This window comes from Pygocentrus nattereri, chromosome 20 (genome assembly GCF_015220715.1).
Source record: "Pygocentrus nattereri isolate fPygNat1 chromosome 20, fPygNat1.pri, whole genome shotgun sequence".
In the NCBI taxonomy this organism is placed as follows: Eukaryota; Metazoa; Chordata; class Actinopteri; order Characiformes; family Serrasalmidae; genus Pygocentrus; species Pygocentrus nattereri.
In genome coordinates, this window is record NC_051230.1 from 30,020,516 (window position 1) to 30,043,276 (window position 22,761).

The 22,761-nt window shown below is 42.9% G+C and overlaps 1 protein-coding gene across 1 annotated transcript in view; it reads left to right on the plus strand.

Annotated features, from left to right (window-relative positions):
- Positions 1 to 6,137: 6,137 nt before the first annotated feature.
- vps37ba (VPS37B subunit of ESCRT-I a) overlaps positions 6,138 to 22,761 on the plus strand; it is a 30,448-nt gene continuing 13,824 nt past the window's right edge. Inside the window, exons 1-2 of the mRNA XM_017709718.2 lie at positions 6,138 to 6,355; positions 19,013 to 19,184. Of these exons, the coding sequence (XP_017565207.1) occupies positions 6,251 to 6,355; positions 19,013 to 19,184 (277 nt within the window). The 5' untranslated portion in view covers positions 6,138 to 6,250. The remainder of the gene's footprint in view (positions 6,356 to 19,012; positions 19,185 to 22,761) is intronic.

Here is a 22,761-nt window from a genome sequence, read left to right on the forward strand (position 1 = left end):
TAAACCAGTAAAAATGATAGTGGCGATAAGGAATGGAACTGGTTCTGCTATTGGTGCTGGAAATTCGAATTGACTGGGACTTGGGATAAGGGGTGGAGCTTACAACCAGAACGTCTCATCTACAAACAAGACTCATAAATAGAGGGAGCGATGATCTAAAGTGTGGTTTACATTTTAGTGGAATTAATGATGATGATTCTCATTGACATGAACACATCAAGACCCTTTGCTAGTTTGCAAGGCTAGTAAGGAATAAACCTACTGCAAACAGGTCAAAATAGATCTTCTTGAATCGGTGGGCCCAAACTTCAGACTGCTACTGTATGTTATAGTGCCCTCCACAAATGTTGACACTCTGGGGAAATAGGAGCAAAGTGGACTGTTAAAATGTTCTTTATTGCTTTTCTTTAGATCTTTCATTTAAAACATTAACAATAATCTAACTTTTGAAGTACAGCAATTGAAAGAAAAACAAAATCTTATCATGAGATAAATCTTTTTCTTAAAATAGTTGGGCAAAAACATGAGCCAAGAAAGAAGAGTCAATATTTTTCCTCTGGGCATTGATGGCTTCAGATATTACCAAGCTAGTTTGTGTTTAATGTGAGACCAAAATTACTGTATAGGGTTTAAACTGGGACTCTGACCAGCCCAAAACTATCAGCAAAAGACATTGTATTTTGAGTTTAACCCATTTTTTTTGCCCAGGACTGTATATTCAATTGTTGGAACCCCTTCATTTAATACTTTATACAGCCTACCTTTGCAAAGATAACAGCTCCAAGTCTTCTGAGAGTGTAGAACATATGGCAAGAGATCCAAAACCATTCCTCCATACAGAACCTCTCCAGACCCTCAGATTCCAGATCCACACTCTTCAGCATTATCCCACAGACGGGGTTTAGGTCAGGGGACTGGAGTGGCCATAGCAGAATGTTTGATTTTATGGTCAATGAGCCACTTTTGTGTTGATGTTGAGGTGTGTTTTGGATCATTGTCCTGTTAGAAGATCCAATCAATGTAAGCGTCCTGGCTGATTCAGTCAGGTTCTGATTTAACTGCTGGTACCTGAAAGAGTCTGTGGTACCATGAATCCAAACAAGTTGTCTAGAGCCTTTGGTAGAAAACCAATCCCACAATATCACGGATCCACCACCATACTTCACAGTGGGGATGAGGTGTTTACTACCTGGCTATCTATGTGTCCACACCAAACTCATCTCTGGTGTTTGTTGAAAAAAAAATCTCTAACTCGGTCTCATCTGACCATAAAACACTGTCCCATTGGAAGCTCCAGGAACATTTGGCAACTGTAGGAGCTTGAGTTTGTTGGTTCTTGACAGTAAAGCGTAACTCCCAAACATCTTGTGGTCATGTAAGTGGCATCTGATTATATTTTGGGGATGTTCTGACTCCTGGACATAATGTCTGCATATATCCTCCCCTCACATCCTCATAGTGATGGAGAAATTGGCCTGTGTGTCACCTCATATATATTCTCCAGTTAAACCGAATGGTTTCGTGGCTGACCATCTAGATGCTCCTAATGGCTCAGATGAACTTGAAAACATAAAATATGAATTCTGTTAGATTTTAATCATAATCGTTTTTAGGGCTGCCTACATTTTAGGCACATAGATTTGCAAAAACATATTAATTTCATGATACGATTTAGATTTTTGTTAAGATTTTGAATGAAAGATCAAAGGTTGAGAGATACAGTATGTTTTTCACAGCCTAATTTGCTCGTGTTTACCAGGGGAGGGAACTGTAAACAAATTAGAATCTGCAATAATTGTATCACTGATGTGACTGTTGACACTGAACTGGATGGTATCTTCTACAATGAGATGCCACAGAGCTTGCAGGCTTTTGTTTCCATCCTTCATCTGCCTACCTCCTTTAAAATAAGGCCGTGCACCTATTTATTAAACAGACACGTTTTCGATTAAGGCTCGATTGTGAACCTGCAGTGGTTCATGGGAAAAACTGTCTTTTTCATCCCTTTCATCCCATAGCAAATATTTGAGGGCATTATTGAAAAAAAAACATTATTGAAAAATGAAGTGAAACTGAATTTCCTCAGTTTTTCATGATGTAGTAAAATTCAAGGATATGTTTGTTTATTTTTCAGAAAATCAACAAAATGTCATTTGAGCAGGGGCACCCAAACTTTTGCATACAGTTGTAGTATGCACGTCCCAGACCCTAAGAACCATAGATAGAAACTAGGCTATAAACACAACCTGTTCTTACTATATAGCTACCTATTCGGCCAATATCACTTTAGCCCTGCCCACCCACAACGAAGTTATAAGGAGTGTTTCAGCCTGGGCTGCTTTAATAATGAGGCCTAGCCAATCAGAGCCGAGATTTTCATTACAAATTTTGGAAAAAAAACCTCTCATAACAGTAGCTACAAAAGAAGATGTTTGTGGGCGGGGCCTGAATCGCCTTTGATCTTTAAACGTGATGGAATACGGCTGCAAGTGTACTGTAAACAGGTTGCACCTCTACTCCAGTAGCCTGAATGGATCTGCCTAATTCAGTGATGTAGAGTCATTCAGAGCGATTTGGTGTGCAATGTTTGATTGTATTTATCTATAAATATATAATTTTGAAAAATAAATGGAATTAAAAATAATAAATGAATAAGTAAGCACTGAATGTAATCACCGCGTACAGTGTGAGTTATTTAGGCAGCCAAACACAGCTATATACACTCATCGGCCACTTTATTAGGTACGCCTTGCTAGTAAAAGGCTGGACCCCCTTTTGCCTTCAGAACTGCCTTAATGTTTTGTGGCACACTTTCAACAAGGTGTTGGAAACGTTCCTCAGAGATTTTGGTTGTTTATTTGAGTTCCTGTTGCCTTCTGGAACCAGTCTGCCTGTTCTCCTCTGACCTCTCACATCAACAAGGCATTTTCGTCCACACAACTGACCGCTCACTGGATATTTCCTCTTTTTCTGACCGTTCTCTGTGAACCCTAGAGATGGTTGTGTGTGAAAATCCCAGCAGATCAGCAGTTTCTGAAATACTCAGACCAGCCCGTCTGGAACCAACTACCACACCACGTTCAAAGTCCCTTAAATCCCCTTTCTTCCCCGTTCTGATGGTCGGTCTGCACTTCAGCAAGTTGTCTTGACCACCTCTACATGCCGAGTTGCGGCCGTGTGATTGGCTGATTAGCTATTTGTGTTAACAAGCAATTGAACCAATTGTACCTAATAAAGTGGCCGGTGAGTGTATACAAACAGTCCACTTCATTAAGTCCATCTTCTTCTTTCTACACTAATTGTCCATTTTATCAGCTCCACTTATTATATAGATGGACTCTGTAGTTCTACAGTTACAGACTGTAGTCCATCTGTTTCTCTGATACTTTGTTACCCTGTTCTTCAGTGGTCAGGACCCCCATGGACCCCCACAGAGCAGGTAGTATTTGGATGGTGGATCATTCTCAGCACTGCAGTGACACTGCCGTGGTGGTGGTGTGTTAGTGTGTGTTGTGCTGGTCTGAGTGGATCAGACAGCAGTGCTTGCACCTTGTCAGTCCACCTTGTATCTGCTGCTGCACAGTTTGTGTTGGTCATCCTCTAGTCCTTCATCAGTGGTCACAGGCCACTGTAGGCTGGATACTTTTGGTTGGTGGACTATTCTCAGTCCAGCAGCGACACTGTGTTTAAAAACTCCAGCAGCACTGCTGGGTCTGATCCACTCAGACCAGCACAACACACACTAATACAACACCACCACGTCAGCGTTACTGCAGTGCTGAGAATGATGTCGTTGAGTAGGTCAAATTGTTGCTTTATGCTGTTTCCCAGAGTTAAACAGTGGTGAATGCTGGTCTCCGGATTTCGAGGCCATATTACATTGAACATTGTGTGGGGGCAAACATTCCTTCTGTGTTCTGGAGACGCTCAAGAGGCCTTTCCGTCGGAGAACCTACCCATTAAAGAGCTCCCATCATAAACTGAATATTCCCCCATTTTATGGAAGTAAAAGTTTGATTTAGGATGTAAACAAAGTTTCAAAACACACCTTACCGTCCATTTATGGAAACTAAACTCTTTGAATTTGTGATGTCAAAAATACTAAAGCAGTTACATATCCACCTTTTCAATCTAGAACCTCTTAGCTTCACCCGTTCCTTTACATTAAATTACATTATAAGTGCTACACTAATCTAGTTTGGTGAAATACCAAGTTCCTTGGAGTTGTTCTAGTGCAACGGGAACCAAAGGCAAAAGATAGGGATAGGGATAGGGTTTAGAAATGTGGTTGTGGGCTTGATAATCTATGCAGGGACGAAGACCATCGTCTTTCCTTTTTATGAAAAAGAAACTGGATGCTATAGGGGAAGTGGATGGATGGACGAACCCTTGTTGCAACCCTTCCTCAACATATGCATCTAGGGCTTTCTGTTCCTCTTGGGTTAGGCAACATACTCAGGACTTCGGGAGAATGGGATTCAGTTCAATAGCACAGTCATAAGACCGATGAGGGGGCAATTCAGTAGCCTTCCGCTTATTAAAAAGTTCTTGGAGATCTAAATATTCAGGGGGAATGATCAAATTGTGTTCTCCTTCTGGACTTTACAGAAGTGGAACGAATGGCCATAGAATGGGCGGTGAGACAGGATTGTATACAATAACCAGACCATTTGGTTTTGGTGTGCTCGGACCAGGAAATGACAGGACTGTGTCTTTCCAACCAGGGTAATCCTAACTGAATTCAGACTGTTCGAGGACTAAGAATGCCAATTCCTCCTTATGGAGAGCACTAGTGTGTAATTCTATTGGAAGAATGACTTTAGAGATCGTGCCCATTCCCAGTGGTCCTCCGTCTAATGATGCTTCTCCCAAAGAGGTCTTTAGCAGGACAAAAGAGTGGGGATGACAGTAAACAGTAACAGGCAACAGGACAGATTTAGAAACCAAACCCTTTGTGGGCGAACGCACACATTAGCACGTGGAGAGTGAGCTCTCCTTGGTCTGGGAGCAAAATTCCAAAGGAAATCGTATGAAAAGGAGCCAAAATTGTAAGAAGCCACTTGGCTAACTTTAGCTTTTAGCTTGTTGTCCTCATTCTCATGTATTTAGTTCTAAAAACAGTAAGTGAACATTTTCGTTGCATAAAAATACAAGTAAATCATATTAGTGTGTATGAGATCAAGAGCAAGTTAGGTAGATGCAGTAATGTTAACCAATCAGCGCTCAGCAGCAGTAACGCTAACCAATCGGCGCTCAGCAGTAGTAACGCTAACCAATCAGCTCTCAGCAGTAGTAACGCTAACCAATCAGCTCTCAGTAGCAGTAACGCTAACCAATCAGCGCTCAGCAGCAGTAACGCTAACCAATCAGCGCTCAGTAGCAGTAACGCTAACCAATCAGCTCTCAGCAGCAGTAATGCTAACCAATCAGCTCTCAGTAGCAGTAATGCTAACCAATCAACGCTCAGTAGCAGTAACGCTAACCAATCAGCGCTCAGTAGCAGTAACGCTAACCAATCAGCGCTCAGCAGTAGTAACGCTAACCAATCAGCGCTCAGCAGCAGTAATGCTAACCAATCAGCTCTCAGTAGCAGTAATGCTAACCAATCAACGCTCAGTAGCAGTAACGCTAATCTATCAGCTCTCAGCAGCAGTAACGCTAACCAATCAGCTCTCAGTAGCAGTAACACTAACCAATCAGCTGTCAGCAGCAGTAACGCTAACCAATCAGAGCTCAGCAGCAGTAACGCTAACATCATGTTATTGCCCTGTTTATGTTACTGCCCTGTTTATGTTATTGCCCTGTTTATGTTATTGCCCTACTGCCCTAAACCTGTTTGCTTTAGAAATACACAGGAACATCTTTTTATTAAAAACTATTTTAATTAATTATTAAATGTAACGTCTGTATTTACCCATTCTTTGAGGACTTGCTCGCGGGCGCTCTCTGGCATTTTGCAGGAATCGACCAGGTTCCTTAAACACCACGAAGCGTCTGGGCTTAAATGGGCCTCGGTTTGGAACACGACCCAAACATGGCTACCGCGAGCGCCTTCTCTTCGAAGTGCCCTAAGAAGGCTGCATGTGCGCCGATTGGAGCGCTTCCTCTTCCGGCTGGAGAAAGTGGGCTGCGTCGCTGCTGCTGCGCGTGTTTTTGTTTTTTTTCTCCTCTTTCTGTCCAGGAAGTCTGGAAGTTGAGCAGAAGGCCAGAGAGGACAGCGCGGAGACGGAGGGCCAGAAAAGCGCCAGGAATGGCTCGCTTCGGGAACGCGCTGAGCGGCTTCTCCATCGCTCAGCTGTCGGAGCTGCTCGAAGACGACGAGAAGCTCAACAAGATCGTGGAGGACGTTGAAGAGGTGAGCGAGAGAGAGAGAGAGAGAGAGAGAGAGAGAGAGAGAGAGACAGACAGACAGAGAGACATGTAGAGAGAGAGACAGACAGAGAGACAAGAAAGGGGAGGCTGAAGTTGTTTTACTCGCCAGCTTCTTGTTCGAATCCTCCCGTTCCACCTTAAATGGTGCAGCGGTTAGGTTGTGGCGTCTGAGCCGCTATTGTAATAACAGTTTAAGCACCATTTAAGGTGGAACGGGAGAATTCGAATCCCAAACTGACTCGAGTTTGGTGAGGAGAGGTTTGTTTGGAAAGTGGCGGTTGAAATGCGTTATTTCGAGAAAACTCGCGTTGAAAAACTCGCGAAAACCTCATATTTTATAACGTTTCTGCGTTTAACGGAACTCTTCGTCGTCTTTGAGGCTCCGAACAACGTCCAAATGGCGGTTTAGGCGATGGATTCCTTCAGTTTCTTCGCGGTTTTAACCGTTGAAATCCTGTCAAGGTGGCTTGACGGTTTAACGGTCGTGAAGAAGAAAGACTTGAAGGGGAACTTCACCGGTTTTTCAAAATCTCTATAATTAAAGGCTTCACGTGTCAACGAAGTGGTTCAGAGCGGTTTGGCGTGAAACGCTCGGCTCTAGAGAAACTTGGCGAGTCAGGACTGTTCACAGTGGTGGTGATAGGAACCAGACGTCCACCTCTAAAACCTCCCTCCCAGAAAGTTGTCTCAGAGGAAGACACTGCGCCTTCGTCCCTTTGTCTACATGGTCTTGACTGGGCGATACTGGTCAGGTGGTCAGGGTGGTACTGGTTCAGATCTTGGTTAATGGACATAATGGACCAGAGACACCATTTTTACCCGGTCAGGTGGAGAAAATGAGCCAACCTGACATATCTAGACAGCTTATTTCAGGCTAGCTGCTGTGCTGACCTTAGCTTTAGGCTTGTCCTCCTCATCTGACTGGTCAGGTCTGTTCGTCAAGACCGTATGGAAAAGAAACATACACTCTTTCAAAGGAGGGTTCATCAAGGGTTCTCTAGTGAAGAGAATGGTCCCGGGTTCTATATAGAGCCTTTTGCATGCTTCTGTGGTTCTGTGCTAGGTGAGATGGTTTCTTCAGCTTGAGATTTGCTACTTTGACATGTTGGTTTGTCAACCAAGTGGTTTGGTTCTGGGTTGGGTTTTGGTTTTACATGGAAAGTAAGCTCATCAACCTGAAGAGCCAGCTTTAAAACGATAGTTCTTTAAGGGTTCTTTAGTGAAGTGTGTGGTTCTGAGTTCTGGATAGAACCTTTTATATGCCTAAATGGTTCTTTGCTTGGTGAAATGGTTCTTCAGATCCATGCTTCCCTACATCGACACATTGGTTTGTCAGCCAAACAGTTTGGGTTTTAGTTTTAAATGGAAAGTAAGCTCATCAGCCTGAAGAGCCATCTTTAAAATGGTAGTTCTTTAAGGGTTCTTTAGTGAAGTGTGTGGTTCTGAGTTCTGGATAGAGCCTTTTATATGCCTAAATGGTTCTCCAGATGCATGCTTCCCTACATCGACACATTGGTTTGTCAGCAGAACAGTTTGGGTTTTAATTTTAAATGGAAAGTAAGCCTAACACGTAAGTTCTGAAGTGTCTAAAATGTGTGAACCACATGTTGTAATGGGTTAAAAAGTCTGAATTTGAGATACTGCACCTTCATCACTGTACTACGGCTTCTGTTCGCCTTGTCAGGACTGTTATCATTCCACTGGAATGTAAGTGAATGGGATTAATCCCAGTGTAACATTGGCCACGTCAGCTTGATCAGACTCTCGATGAAGAAACAGCCTGCAGGCTATCTTCTTGAAGATGTTTATTGAGAACCTCACCCTGCAGTAATGTGGTTTCGGTTTCAGTTGTCAGGAAATGGGAGTGAAGCCATCTTACCTGAGAGCCTCAGGTTGGTATGAGTCAACCTCACTGATGCTGAGTCGTTTTTATGCAATGACCACGAGGCGCCTAACGTATCATATGTTTGCAGCTTTTCGACTGACTTGGCCTCCAGATTTGTGGCAGAGCGCCAGCTGTTTCTCCTCAGAGCTTCTCTTTGGCAGCTGTGCTTTCTTTGTTTACACCCGTCGTTTCTATACGCGCTTGTTCGTCTGTAGCACTCAGCGTTGTGTATTTTAGGTAAGACCTGCAGTCTTTTCAAACGTCTACGTCACATAAACATCGAAAGATCAGTATTGGAGCCAGTCAAGATGTATTTCAGTGGATTGGTATTGGCCATATTGATGCTGAGTTCGGGTCCTCATTGGATGGATGTAGTTAACCATCAAATAGGGCTGGGAAAATATGACGGTATATATCAGTATCGTGATAAATTGTCACCATGCAATACAAAGCTTATCTGAACATATCGTGGATATCATCAGTACTTGTAGGACATTGACCAACAGCTTGTTTTGTTACAAAGAGGGCAAAATTAGTCCCATTTAACTGGATTTAGTGCAACGTTATGCCAAAAATTCAATAAAAATCTTCATGCTGACAGTTTTTAGCATATTTTTTCCAAATGTAGCACTCCTGAACATTTGTTGAGGTATCACAATGTTGTGTTTTTACCATATCGGCCACCTTCAGACCATCAGATATGACTTTACTCCATTCAGGGTGCTTGACAATGCAAAACGTGGAGAACATGAGTCCACATAGATCGGATTAAGATCAGATAAAAACTCTATAAAATATGTTTGTCACTTTACAGATGCAGTACAGTAGCCTAGCATCACCCAAACGTTGTGCTGGTCATCATATATCTGTAAAATCTAAACCTCTGCTGGTACTTTTTTAAGCTGTTATCGGCCAGTTCCAGTTTCACTGTGCCTTATCTAGGATATCAGGTTTTCCACATGTTGTTCCAGCCTTGTTGCCTGTTTTGATTGTAGTTTGCATGGCGGAATATTGATATTTCCCTGTTTCCAGTTGTACGTTAGGGCTGATCAAATTCCGATCCTTTTCTTCAGCCCTTTTTCTCCGTTGTGCTCTATTTAGGCCCTGATTTCAATGCATTACCCCCGACTTAAGGCTCTTTGGTTCATTTTAGGAAGTAAAATTTCGTCTGTTTGGATATCTGCAGTGTTAGCGTTACGACTGCGGTCAGACTGCCTTTTGTTTAAAATGCTGAAAAAAATCACATCAAACTAGCCCCAGGGTAGATGTTAGCGCACTGCTATGACACACTTAGCATGGCAGTCTCAGCTCATTTGAAGCCATTGTTTTGTATCTTTTTAAAGTTTTAAACTTTGAATGGAGAAATTTGATGTAGGCTAATAGCTCAGAGCAGTCAGAGTTGGCAGTCTGGCAAGGCTTGGCCAAAAAAGAAAGAAAATAGCTGCATTTGAGTCGCACGACGATATCAGCCAGAGAAATCCCGATTAGATATTTCCGCCAAATCCGTTACAGCCCTAGGTTGGTGTCGCCCAACATGGAGTGATTTTAAAGTAATTGGCAGCTTTACCTAAATTGGATTGGTTTACTAACTGTAATCTGCCTCAGACTGTATTAAGCCGTACTATCTGCTGAAATAGAAATATCAGATAAATCTCTATGGAGGAAGATATTCAGTGATAAAAGAACGAGGCTGATATCGGGAGCACTGACACTACAGCGCTTGCCAAATATAGCAGTGGCTGAGCTCTCTGGGGTCGTGTTACACGGCCAGTGACTGGAGCGTTATTTAGTGTTTACAGTCTGTTTGACATCTGGTGGTGTTGAGCGTAGCACAGCGGACTTGGGCCTTGACCCAGTATGAACTTACTCGTTTTCCCTGCAGAACAGCCTGTAAAGGTGACCTTTCAGAGTTTCTGGTCATTCACATCGTGAACTACCCGCTTCTCACTTTTGTGTGGGCTAATACATGCTGCAGGTCAAAGATCTGGGGACTCTTAGCTTTTAAAAATGGTTTATTTGTTGATTTACAATAAAGTAAGACGGTAATCTGGTTTATTTTGTTTTGATTACACAAAGTTCATCTTTTTTTCCCCGGGTTTTTCGATATTTCAAGTTTTGTGAACATGGCATGGAGAAAATTCACCAGAAAATCACCACAATCAGATAAAAAATAGGTAAAATAATTGGCTAACATCCTATCAGCATCTTGCTACTGTGCAGTTTAAGCTGCTGCTGTTGTTGTTGTCGTTGTCGTTGATAACTGGTCTATTATTGGTCTAAATTTGGCTTGGGCTGTATGTCAGTACGCCATAGATATCATGTAGGAACTATTACCAAATTTTAATACGCAAAAAAGTGGCTAAAACTGTGGTTTAACAAGTTTGTTTTTCCAGTTCTTACTTTATTAGTACGTCCAGAAACAGAAGCTGCTCTTTATACTGTCCCAATCTTGCGCTCTAGCCACGTGCTAACACGTTAGCCCCAAGGTAACGCATTAGCAGCATGCTAACGTGCCAGTCACAGATGCTACAGTACAATTCGGTACAAAACGACGCATCGTATTTACATCCTGGGTGGCACAATATTTATCTATATTTGCAACAGCACTCAACAGCAGGCCTGTCCTGCATATGACGCTGCACTAAATCCAGTTGAACCGGACTTACTGTCCTCTCCTCGTCTTATCATGCAGGTGATCGTTGCTCTAAAAATAGCGATGATGCGAGTGACGTTCTCATAACTCATTTATCACAGCGATAACATCATACTGCCCACACCTGACCTCAGGTGCAAATAATAATGACACTGTTATCTTGGGAATAATGTTGAAGGCCACACAGTTTATCGCGTTGTTGTCAGATCTCGAGCTTTCTGGTTTTCAGGCCGTCTTTGGGACAACATCTGCTCTAATAATAGTTTGGAAATCTGTCGCATCATTATTTTGGCAACATCTGCTTTTACGAAGGATGCTCTGATAAATATGAAGCGAAGATTGAAGATGAAAGTCGCCGCTGTGAGAACGAAACCTTGTATCTCCAACATGGGCACTTTACAGGGGGAGGAGGAAATTCTATTAGAAGTTAATGTAAAAAGTAAAGGTGGGAGATACGACAGACAATATCACGATACATTTTAAGTTAAACAATACTTTCTTTTAATCCCACAAACGGGGAAATTCCATCTCCGCATTTAACCCATCCGTGAAGTGAAGTGCACACACACACTAGGGGCCATGAGGCACACTTGCCCGGAGCGGTGGGCAGCCCTATCCACGGCACCCGGGGAGCAATTGGGGGTTAGGTGTCTTGCTCAAGGACACCTCAGTCATGTATTGTCGGCACTGGGCCAGTTTCCTAACCTCCAGCCCACGACTGCCGCCAAATGTTTTGCCTACATTCTTAACAAAGATGGTTCTTCAAGGGTTCTTTAGTAAAGACAGTGGTTCTAGATAGGACCATTAACACTCAAAGAATCCTTTGTGTGTTTAAAAGGTTCTTCGAACCTCGTCTACAGCAATTCTCAGTCAGTCTGAAGAACCCTTTTATGATGATGCAAAGAACCCTACAATCGTGCAAGTGAGCTGGTTGGCTTCATTGTAAAAGTGCAGATGCTGCTACAGGCTTTATAATATTAATACTGAACCTGCCAAAAACAATGAAAATGATGATGATACAATGATTTTTATTCACACCCTGCACTGCATTCCTCTGACGCTTTCTGTAATGATGCATGTAATTGGTTAGTGTTCTTAGGCCAACCAAAATGTGGATCTCCAAATTGGTAACTTTACAGGAGAAGGAAAAAATATACATTACTTTTAATGTAAGTCAACGGAACCAGGCTTTTTTTCCAAGTAATTCTAGACCGTTTCTTCTGGTCCATTCATTATAAAATGTACACACAATGTAAATGGCAACAGGCACTTTCACATTATGTCCAAAACTGAAAAATGTTGCAAATATATTGCCCAGTCCTAAAAAAATTATATTCCAAGTAATGTCTGACAATATCTACTTGTCATACTTGAGTCCAATCCCATTTCTTATGTTTACCCGTGCCCCTTGTTTTCAAGAGTCTCCTAGCCCCCTGAAACTTGGGTACAACAGATAGTGGGTGAAATCTTCCCCTACAAAATGGGACAACCCTCAAAGCTACTTGCGCTGCTATGTAGGCAACCCTGCCAGCCACCTCGCTGCTGGGGGTGGGTACGACAGTTGTTTTTTATGGCCCACCGCTAAGTCTTCAGTGATGTGAGGCTAAAGTCAGATATTCACCAACTTCTTGTTTGAATTTTCCCGTTCCACCTTAAATGGAACAGCAGTTACATTCTCGCACTTCAGGAGTCAGAACTGGTGGACGATTTAAGGTGGAACAGGAATTTTAGCTAGCTAGCTACCGAGACATTAGCATACTGTTAGTGATTTTTTTTTTTTTGCTTGCTTTGCAGAAAAGGACCATAATACATTGAATCAACATTAAACTAAAATAATACAATGATTATCGTCATTTTTAACTGAGAAAAGGTCTCACTTTTGTGGGTTCGTCTTATTTTCTTGTAACACTCTGTTTGGAGTGTCTCTGAAAACCATGTATCCCTAACGCTTCACCCTACTCCTCTATCTCACCACAAATCGGGACACCCTACCCCCTAGGCTTGAACACGGCTGAGGGCTAAGTGGTAATGGCAAGAGGTGAAATGGGATTGGGCCTTAATTGAAAAGAAACAGCAAAAAATTCCAAATTTCAAGTTTAGAATGTCCCTTAACTTTTGATGCAAGTTAGAACGACACAGGTGCGTCTCCTGCAGTGTCATTGTGAGGCGGATACCAGCCACCTGATGGATAAAGAGCCAAGCATCGTTTCTTTGTCTCACTGGGATGTAAATGATTCAGTAAAAGTGCAGCATCATTCCCGCAGTGCTGGCTGTGGAAGGGAAGCCGTCGGTGCTTCCGCATTCAGTCTGTGCCAGGACGTGCGAACGACTGCCATCTGCGTGCCATCTTCCCCCAGACACACACACTTGGCAGGCCGAGTGTGAAAGAGAGTGTTGAGGAGGCGTCGAGAGAAGCTGCCCATGGCTCTTCTGTACTGAAAAAAAGTAGCTTGTGAAACAACAGGGTCTGACAGGATTGTGTCATGTTGGAATTACGCAGGGAACTTCACACGTTTCACAGCTGCTTCTATGCACGTTCAGCACACAGCTGTTAGTGGCCATTAGTGCTTTAGGACGGACCTTAGGAGAGCAGAGGAGTGGCGAGTATATGAGCCTCTTGAGGCAATACTGTATTCATTTTTCTCCACATTTTAAATGTAGTTGACTAGTTAAGAAATGTTTTGAACTGGAGCTCCGAGGCTGGTGGACATAACATCCATAAGTAATGGATGCTTGTAGCCCACAAGTTAAATCTTTACACACTGGCCTCAAACTGTGTTGAGCTGTTCAGTGTCTCTAATAGGCTCTAATGTTGGCTCTGACACCGAGTGCTTTTACATGCACTCAGTGATCCGAATACAATTGGATTTCTGCAGTTATCTGATTATTCAAGCGGTCATGTAAACAGCACGATCTGATTCCTTAGATCGGTGCGAAATCTGATAAAGAGAGCTCAGTAGGATTTCAATGCATGGAGACTCTCTGATTTCTTTCGGGTTTCTCAGTCTGAGCATGAGTGAAAACGGACCGCGGTACCAGAAATAAGCTGCGAGACACTTTTGGAGCGGCGCTGAAACCAAATACCTGCTTGACGAAACAAAGATTTCAATATTCTTCGTCTTCTAGACGATGTGTGTTAATATTTCCAGGTAAAGTGACTCAATGTTTTTTTTATTTTTATTTAAAAGAAGCCACGGCACGAAGTTTGAGTTTTACGTTATGTTACATCACGCCTTCTTCTGTGAGTTTGTTGGCCGATTACCGTCTGACCCATGTAGACCCGGAGTTTCCCTTTATCTGATTACTCAAGCGCATGTAAACGTGAGATGAAACGGAGAACCGATCAGAACCGAACCTTGAAAGTGGTGAGCCGTTACACCTCTTACACCTGATAGCACACTTGTGGTGAAACCTTTTCAGTTGCGATAACTGATGATAACCGTCTCTTCTCACTGGGGTGGGACCCTCAAGGGTACATCTCAGTACCTTCAGTCAGGGAACATAACTGAACCACTGAAATGATGTTTTCTAAGATGTACTGACTCCACACACCCCGCCTCGCCTCCAGTTTTACTCCTTTTTAGTTACTGCTCGGTTTTAAAACGTTCGGTTACAAAAAGGTACAAATACCAACTTTTCCCCTGGAAAAACGTATTTAAGGTTCACAATCAGACCTTAAAACCACTGCTGTACCTTCGATGGAACGTTTACACTGTTTGAACCTTGATGAACAAAAATGTTCCTTCACAGAACCTTCATTTCTAACAGTGTAATGGCTGTTAACGCTGGTCTTTGAGCTGCTGTCTGTGTGTTGGATGTGGATTTTTGGCTCTGTGGGGGCTTAGACTGTGTTGAAGAACCAAGTGGGAATCATGATCTCTAAACCAATTATGATTTCCATTCAAGGAAGAATCGCGCCCTGACCTGTTGATTAGATGAATACACTGATCTATAGATTTTTAGAGACAATAAAAGTCTGAGATCTAGAAGTTAGAACTGATTTTACACTGAAGTTTCATGGCTTGGTTTCTCCCAGTGGCCTTTTATTAGCAGGCTGATAAAGCAGGAGAAGGGAATGGAAAGTTTTATCGCCGGCCGGTTCAGGGAGAGTCTCAGGGTGGTACAGCCAAAATTTCTGAACCAAGTCACTTTATGCACCACTTACTTTAAGCCTCTTAACATACTGGACCGCTGTTGTGTTCTGTTGCAGAGCTGATGCCAGTGAACTGTATCCTACATAGACTGGCTGAAAGGCCGTCCTGTAGAAAGAAGGGGCTTCGCTGAAGTTGTGTTTTTTAGCAATTGAAACACCTTACTGTGTTTCTTACTGATCACCAGAAAGCGATACTTTAAATCAAGAGTAAAATAAGCTGTAGTGAAACTAAAATCTACAGTTTCCTTCTTAACTCAAATGTTGAGTTGTTAAATAGTCCCAGGTTGCTTTTGCTGACACTGCATGACATACAGTTGCCTATAAACATAAAGACGTGCATCACATAGCAAAAAAAAAAATAGAAGCATCAACCGTTTTGAAGCCTGCAGCCGTGTTGCGGAAACTTCGTAGTACTAAGGCAGAGGTTAGCAAATGTTAAGACGAGTCATTTTGTCCTTTCAGCAAAAATCGAGCCAAGATTTTATGTCCGTTTTACCGTAAATGTGTCTCAGTATGAGCTGATGTGGTAGTATATGATGAAAATGCTTTAGCTTCAGCTCAGCTACAGCTGCTTTTCCCGCATCTCCAGCAGGAAACTTTTCCACAAAAGTGGAATAGTTTCTGTGAAACGTCTGAAGTTGGCTTTGGGTTTGACGACTAGAACGATCAGCAGAGCTTCACTGCAAAGGAGGATTGTTTTATTATTGCCTAAAACTCAAATAATGGCTTAATTTAGAAACAATGTCTTGTCTCGCAGCGTCTTATCTCAAATTAGGAAATGCTAAACCACTCAGTTGTGGTTGCCACCGAGTTGTTTTGAATCTGTAACCAAGCAACTGAAATGTAAACAAGTAATTGAAAGAACATAAAAGCATGTTAGCTAGAACATTGTTGAAGTGTGATGAACTGGCAGTAGAGAAAAAAAAGTTTTCATCACTTTCCACTTACCGAGGCTTTATCCATGCAGGTGACATTAACATGTGACATGTTATTAATTCCATCATTGCAGAGCATTACTGTCTGTCATTTTGCACATAATACAATCAGAGTAATGCAATACAAGTAACAGCATAAGTGGTAGACACGGAAGCTTAAAACAGACTGCTGTGGTTGTTAAGTTAGGCCAGTATTTAGGAAGTTTTTTCAAGGTTTGAATGTTCTTTAGAGGAAGATTCTGAACTTAAACCATAGCTTCTGTCATAAACTCATTCCTGACTTCAGTGCGGTTTACATGCACTTAATGATCCACCAACTGCAGAAAATCTGATTTGGTCAGTAATCCATCAAAGCATTTACAGGCGCTTGAGTAATCAGATAATGGGGAAACTCTGGATCTACTTGAGTCAGGTAGTAATCAGATTTCTCCAGTGGATAAACTCATAGAAGAAGATGTAAACATGATGTGAAACTCAGACTTCATGCCTTGGGGTTGTTTTTTTTTTTGTGTGTGTGTGTGTGTGTGTAAAACGTTGTTTTAACTGAACGTACTTTAACTGAAAATGTGACACACATCATCTAGAAGATGAAGAATATTTAAGTCCAATTTGTCGAGAATGTAGGTGGTTTCATTGTTGCGCCACATTCTGAATAATATCGCCGCTGCTGGCTTATTTCCAGTACCACTGACTGTTTTTGCACACGTGCCGACCGAGAAATGTGAAAGAAATCAGAGTAAGAGTCTCCTTGCACTGAAAAACGATTACTGAGCTAAAATCCAGCCTCTTTATCAGATTTCTTAATGGGATTTCTGAGAGATCTAAGAAATCGGAGTATGCCGTTTACGTGACCATGGATAACTGCAGGAATCCGATTATGGTCGGATTATTGAGTGCATATAAACTCACTCAGTGACTCAACAGATTTCAGTGGATGTTTCTGTCTCTGGATGGCCTCTCCTTTTGTAATCGGTGGAGAATAAGCCTCCATTACATTAGCTACACCCAACAGTAAGGCGCATATCACTTCCAGAACACATTGTGTAGAAGTTGATGGCGTAGATCAGGAGTGCCCAGCTTCAGTCTGGCACAGTTTCATGTTTTCCATGTTCTACCACACCTCGGTTAATGATCAACCTGCTGAGGAGATGAATCGGGTCCTCCAGAGCTGTAAAAGCGGTGCCTATCCTTGATCCTGGAGATCCACCTTCCTCCCGAGTTCATTTAAGCCCTGGACTGACTCGCCTCTTCCAGCTTATTCCAGGTCTTCAGGAACATCTGGAGTTTGAGGCAGTTAGATTGGAGTTGGAGGTGAATACTCCAGGATGGAAAGTGCTGGCCGTGACTTCAGAAGGCAGGCAACGGTCACTGTAACTGGAGAGGCTAAGAGATTTTCGAGAGGTCTTTTTGAGATGTGTCCAGAACCTACAGCCTCAGATTTAACTGAAACCCTTAATATGTCAGTTTGACGTATTTGGTATCTGAATTTTCTTTCTTTAGTTTTGTGCTGGATCTATAAGGCTAATCTTGCAAACCGCCAACGGGAGCTTATGCCATCTATGTTAGCTATGAAAATGGACCAGCATAGTTCATTTGTCTACTTTGGTAGCTCACAGTGTGTTGTACAGCGCCAGAACCGCATAAGCAAGTCGATGTGAGACGACTTGGCGAGTGTTTGATGGTTTAGGGATGCAGTTAGCACAGTGATAAATGAGGGTCACAAGCTTCCCTCACTTCCAGCCACGTAGATCCAATGCAGAACTGAACAATAAAACACCAAACACGCCTTCGCTGTTGGAGTAAGTAAGGGAATTGTCTAGATTTTGAACCCAACAGTTCTTTATTTTGTCTGCGTCTCTTCTTGTTGTTGTATATTCGCTGAAAGGTGGTCCTGGGCAGCATGACTTGCCCACACACTTAACCCCCTTCTACCTCTTTACCTAGTTACCTCACCACAAACACAGGTTAAAGGATCGATATTACAAGGCAAGGTTAACAAATGATATATTTGTGATAATACGGAGCTGCAGCCAGCCAGTTTTCTTTTTAGCATGCTTTGCTTTTGTTTGCATCAATTTGTTTAGTCTTTATTTGTTCCAGTTAGCGATTAAGGTCTCCGGGAAGGGCCGCAGTAATGGCCAGCGGCCAGCGCTCTTTCACTGCAGCCTGATATGATGCTTGAAAGTGTTGACGTATTTTAATTTCCCGAATGTATTAGAAGCATTAAGGGGGCTTAGCATACCGTTTGAACCCATGACATAAGAGATTTTCCCTTCTTCTCAAATACCACTAGATTTTCTTCTTTGACCGATTCCTAGAAAATAGTACTGTGAGAATATGCAGCAAGTCCCTTTTAACTGTAAGGAGATGTCTTTTTTTTGTGTTTGTTTGTTTGTTACATGTGCCTGACCACTAGATCACCTGACCACTACCCAGGGCTGAAAGCTTTGGGGTAAATATCTAACTGCGGTTTAAATAGTGACCATTTTCTGTAAAGATTTGGGAGTTTTTCAGGTCAAGAATTTCAGAATATCATATCATCTACATTTTCTGGCTTGAGGCTTGAACCCTGAGTATAGTGTGCCAGATTGCCAGTAAACTGTGGTTGTGATGTCACAAAAAATGATTGGTCCAACTCATCTACAGGGACTTCACAAGCTCTATATAATTACATTAAATTTCCATCCTTAAAACATGAGATAGGACTGCTGATGATGTAGGCCATAATTATTCCACCCGTCTTATTGCTTGTGTTTGGTTTCCTGTCAGCATCTGACTTTAAAGGCTGTCAGTGCGACTCAGAGTCTTGGTCATGACTCTTTCTTGCTCCTATGCAAATTAAACACAGAGTATTTGCTTAAGGTGACTGCGCTGCTGATATTCAGCTCTGGCTTATTCAGAGTTTGACTTCCAAATCCACTTTGAGCTGGTGGACAGTATCCAAATGCCACTTTGCTGATCTTCAGCTTTTGTTCTGCTCCCTTTGAAATGTAATACCATGTGCATGTGTTCAGGTGAAGGAGGTGCAGCAGAGCAAGGACATGATCCTGGCCAGTAACCGGAGCCTGGCCGAGCAGAACCTCAGCCTACAGCCGAGGCTTGACCATCAGAAGAACGAGCTCACCAAGCGCTACTGCCGTCTACAGGAGCAGTTTGAGGCCTACCAACTACGGAAGTCCACACTAGGTGACATAAACCAGAGATATCGGAGTCGTGCATGTTTTAATGTATTTTAATGGTGTTGGTTTAAGCTATTTTACACCATTGCAGTCTATTTACATCACTGTTGTAGACGTGATAACGGGGTCTTTGAGTATCAGTGCCCGGAAGGAAGGCTGTGGAGACCGGAAACATGTTTTCTTTCAGCCGTAGACGTGGAGACTAAACCTCTAGACCTCTAAACGAAACTTTGACCGAAGAAAGGGCCGTTCGACTGTCGTTGCTCACCTGATGATGACCTATCTTTAGTCAAATGGAAAAATGTACGGAATTAACTGGTGTCTTTGGAAAAAGTTCCACTGAATTAATATAAAGGAATATGTTTGATATAAGATATAAATACATTTTCAAGTAAACACACAAGAAAAGGGTGAAATTAACATTCATTTTATGTTCCTGGTCCCTTTTAACGACCATCCACACCCTGGACCAGTGAGGGCCGATTCACTCATACTACCTCTGCCAGGCGTGAGCGTCGGTTTTCATTCCGTCACTCATGTTAACAGGTCAGTACTTTGACACCGGCTGTGGGAGCGGCAGAGTGTCCCCGATGCAGCACTGAAGCAGCGAGACTTTTTCCAAGCAAAACCCACTACAAGAACACCTGGAAATGAAATGGAGAACAAAGTAAAGACTTTCAATTTTAAAACTTTTATTACATAAATGCTGAGCATTCTGGGCTACATACATTTTTACCGGTTTGTCAGCCAGGCTTGAAAGCATCACCCAGCCAAAAGCTGTGCTGCCATGACTAAAAGAGAGTACGTCTTACTAAACAGAGCGACGAACTTGTCTGTTTCTCCATTTGGTAAAAGGACGTCGGTGTAACCTTCTTGCTGCACTGCTCAGCGGCTGAAGCGCCTTAAGTATAAATGGCCAGTGCATGTGAGCTATTCAAAGTATTCGATTACGTCATTAAGAAGGCCGTGTTGCCGTGTTGGTAGGCGAGCTGTAACTCTGACTGTGCTCTGATAGACTCATCTCATCACCGTTACTGCAGCTACAGCCCTGCAGGTGGATTAAAACCAAGGAAATTAAACCAGAGTGACGAGAAATATAAGATATAAAGGTATGTGGACGCTTTAGATGCAGTGTCCAGAGAATGCTCCAAGGAGGAGGGTTATCAAGACAGTTAGCAAGACTAGTGGACTGGATTTGTATAACCTGCATTTCTCCAGAGTTCAGAACATTCCACTGTGTGACATTTTAGAAAAAACTATTAAAAGTGGCAGCCAAAGCTCTTAAATAATAAACTCATACAAATATGGGCAGTCGTGGGCTCGAGGTTAGGGAACCGGCCCTGTGACCAGAAGGTCGCTGGTTCGATACCCAGAGCCAATAGTCCATGAACGAGGTGTCCTTGATCAAGACACCTAACCCCCAACAGCTCCCCAGGCGCTGTGGATAGGGCTGCCCACCGCTCTGGACAAGTGTGCTCACTGCCCCCTAGTGTGTGTGTGCTCACTAGTGTGTATGTGGGGTTTCACTGCACGGATGGGTTAAATGCGGAGGTGGAATTTCCCCGGTGTGGGATTAATAAGGGTCTCTTAATCTTAATATGTTGATCTTACGTCAGCTTCTTATTCGTCAGGCTCTTATTTGAATTTTCAGTTCCACCTTAAATGGTGCTACAGTTACACTCTACCTCAGAGATGTTTACTGAGCAGTTAATGTGCAGCACACAGAGCTGTAATCAGCCATTGGAGCTGCTGATTTAAGGCCGCGTCCCAATCCACCCACTTCTGTACTTCATCTCCTCCACTAATGAGTGCACTTCTAAAGCTTTTTTGCGTACTGTCTCACACCACACAGGGGTAGCATGTGTGAATCAGCCCAGAAATACATTTTCACAAATATCTGCGGTTATTTGTCAGAACATGGCTGAACTGGCCACAATATAAATATGATTTGAGCTGTTATTGCGTACTTGGCTGTAGTGCTTTCCAAGCTGAGAGAAAGGAGTGGCCTACTTTGCTCCTTAAATCCAAGCATAGTGCTTTCAGGACTCTACAAAGTGGTCCAATAACAGTAACTTTGATACAGCCGACTTGTGTAATGTGTGGCTCTTTGTCATATAATAACGAATATATAATACAGTTACACCAGTGTTTAATGCAAAATCCTTTGCTTTACAGGTACTTTTCATGCAATTTCCAGTCTTATTTAGCACCAAGCTAATGCAATGGTGTGGTATGTCTCTTTTCTCTTACTGGGGCTGAATATCAAACCGCTCCCTGCTCCCTACGTAGTGCACTACATAAGTATTAAAATATTGGCTGTAGCACCCAAGCAGTACATAATACGTCTAGCAAGCAGTCGTTTGGGATTCAGCCGTGTGCGCACAGTTCCGTAGTGGACAAACAATGAGCGAGTTGGGTGTAGAAGAATTTTCCTTGCCTAGAGCACTAAATCGGAATGAGGGCGCCATTTGAGATCCTGGGTTTGTATAGAAGCCCTTGTGTATTTTGGGTATTTTACACTGACTTTGAACGCAGCCCAGCCAACTGGATTTTAGGACCGGAGCCATCCGTGGTCTGTTTTTCTCAGAGCTCCTCACCTGAGGCCTCACAAAATTGTGCCGAAGCAAGGGGCGTCTCATTTGTGATGATGGCGTAAACCACAATCCGTGGCCAAGCAGTTATTTTTCTCTGGGTTTTGCGCACGTAGAGGTCACTGCTCACCAAACTGCAGGCATAAATAACAACGATGCTTATTGGACGACGTCCAATAGACGTCCAGGTCACCTATAAGGTAGATTGGTCCATGGCGCGCTCTCTCTCTCTCTCTCTCTCTCTCTCTCTCTCTCTCTCTCTCTCTGTTCTCTCTCTCTCGCTCTCGCTCTCTCGCTCTCGCTCTCGCTCTCTCGCTCTCGCTCTCGCTCTCGCTCTCTCGCTCGCTCTCTCTCTCTCTCTATCTCGCTCTCTCTCGCTCTCTCTCTCTCTCTCTCTCTGTGTGTGGTTCTTCCTCTGCTATTAGTCTCTTCTCAAACTCAGACACAGTTTTCCTTTACGTGGTATTTTTAGCTTGTTATTTGTTGCCGTATTTACCACAGTGAGACTTTTGTTCCACATGTAATTTGAAGGTGTGGGATGAAGAGGGGGGATTCACACAGAGAGAGAGGGAGAGAGAGGGAAAATACTGCAGTGTACTAAAAGACTCTGCCTGTTTTCCGAGTCCGTGTTTGTGTGGAACACGGTCAGGGCCATTATTCACTCATTCCCGCAGTAACGTGACGATGAGCCCAGCCGGTTTTTCAGGTTCTGGTGACACAGACTGTCTCATAAACTGTTTCTCTACTCTGTGTCTCTTTGTCCTCTTTCTGTCAGAATAGCGGCAACTCGCACTGGAGAGGACGTTTCGGTCAGCTGATCAGGATCCATGACCACGTAGAGATCAGAGTTCAAGGAACTGTATTCAGCTCCTTGCCACACCTGCTGTGTGTGTGTTCCTAACTCTGAATACGATGCTAGTGTAACAAGACTTTGGACCAATTCTATCGGTCTGTTCATAATGAAATTCGGTAAGAGGCAGATGGCAATTTCAA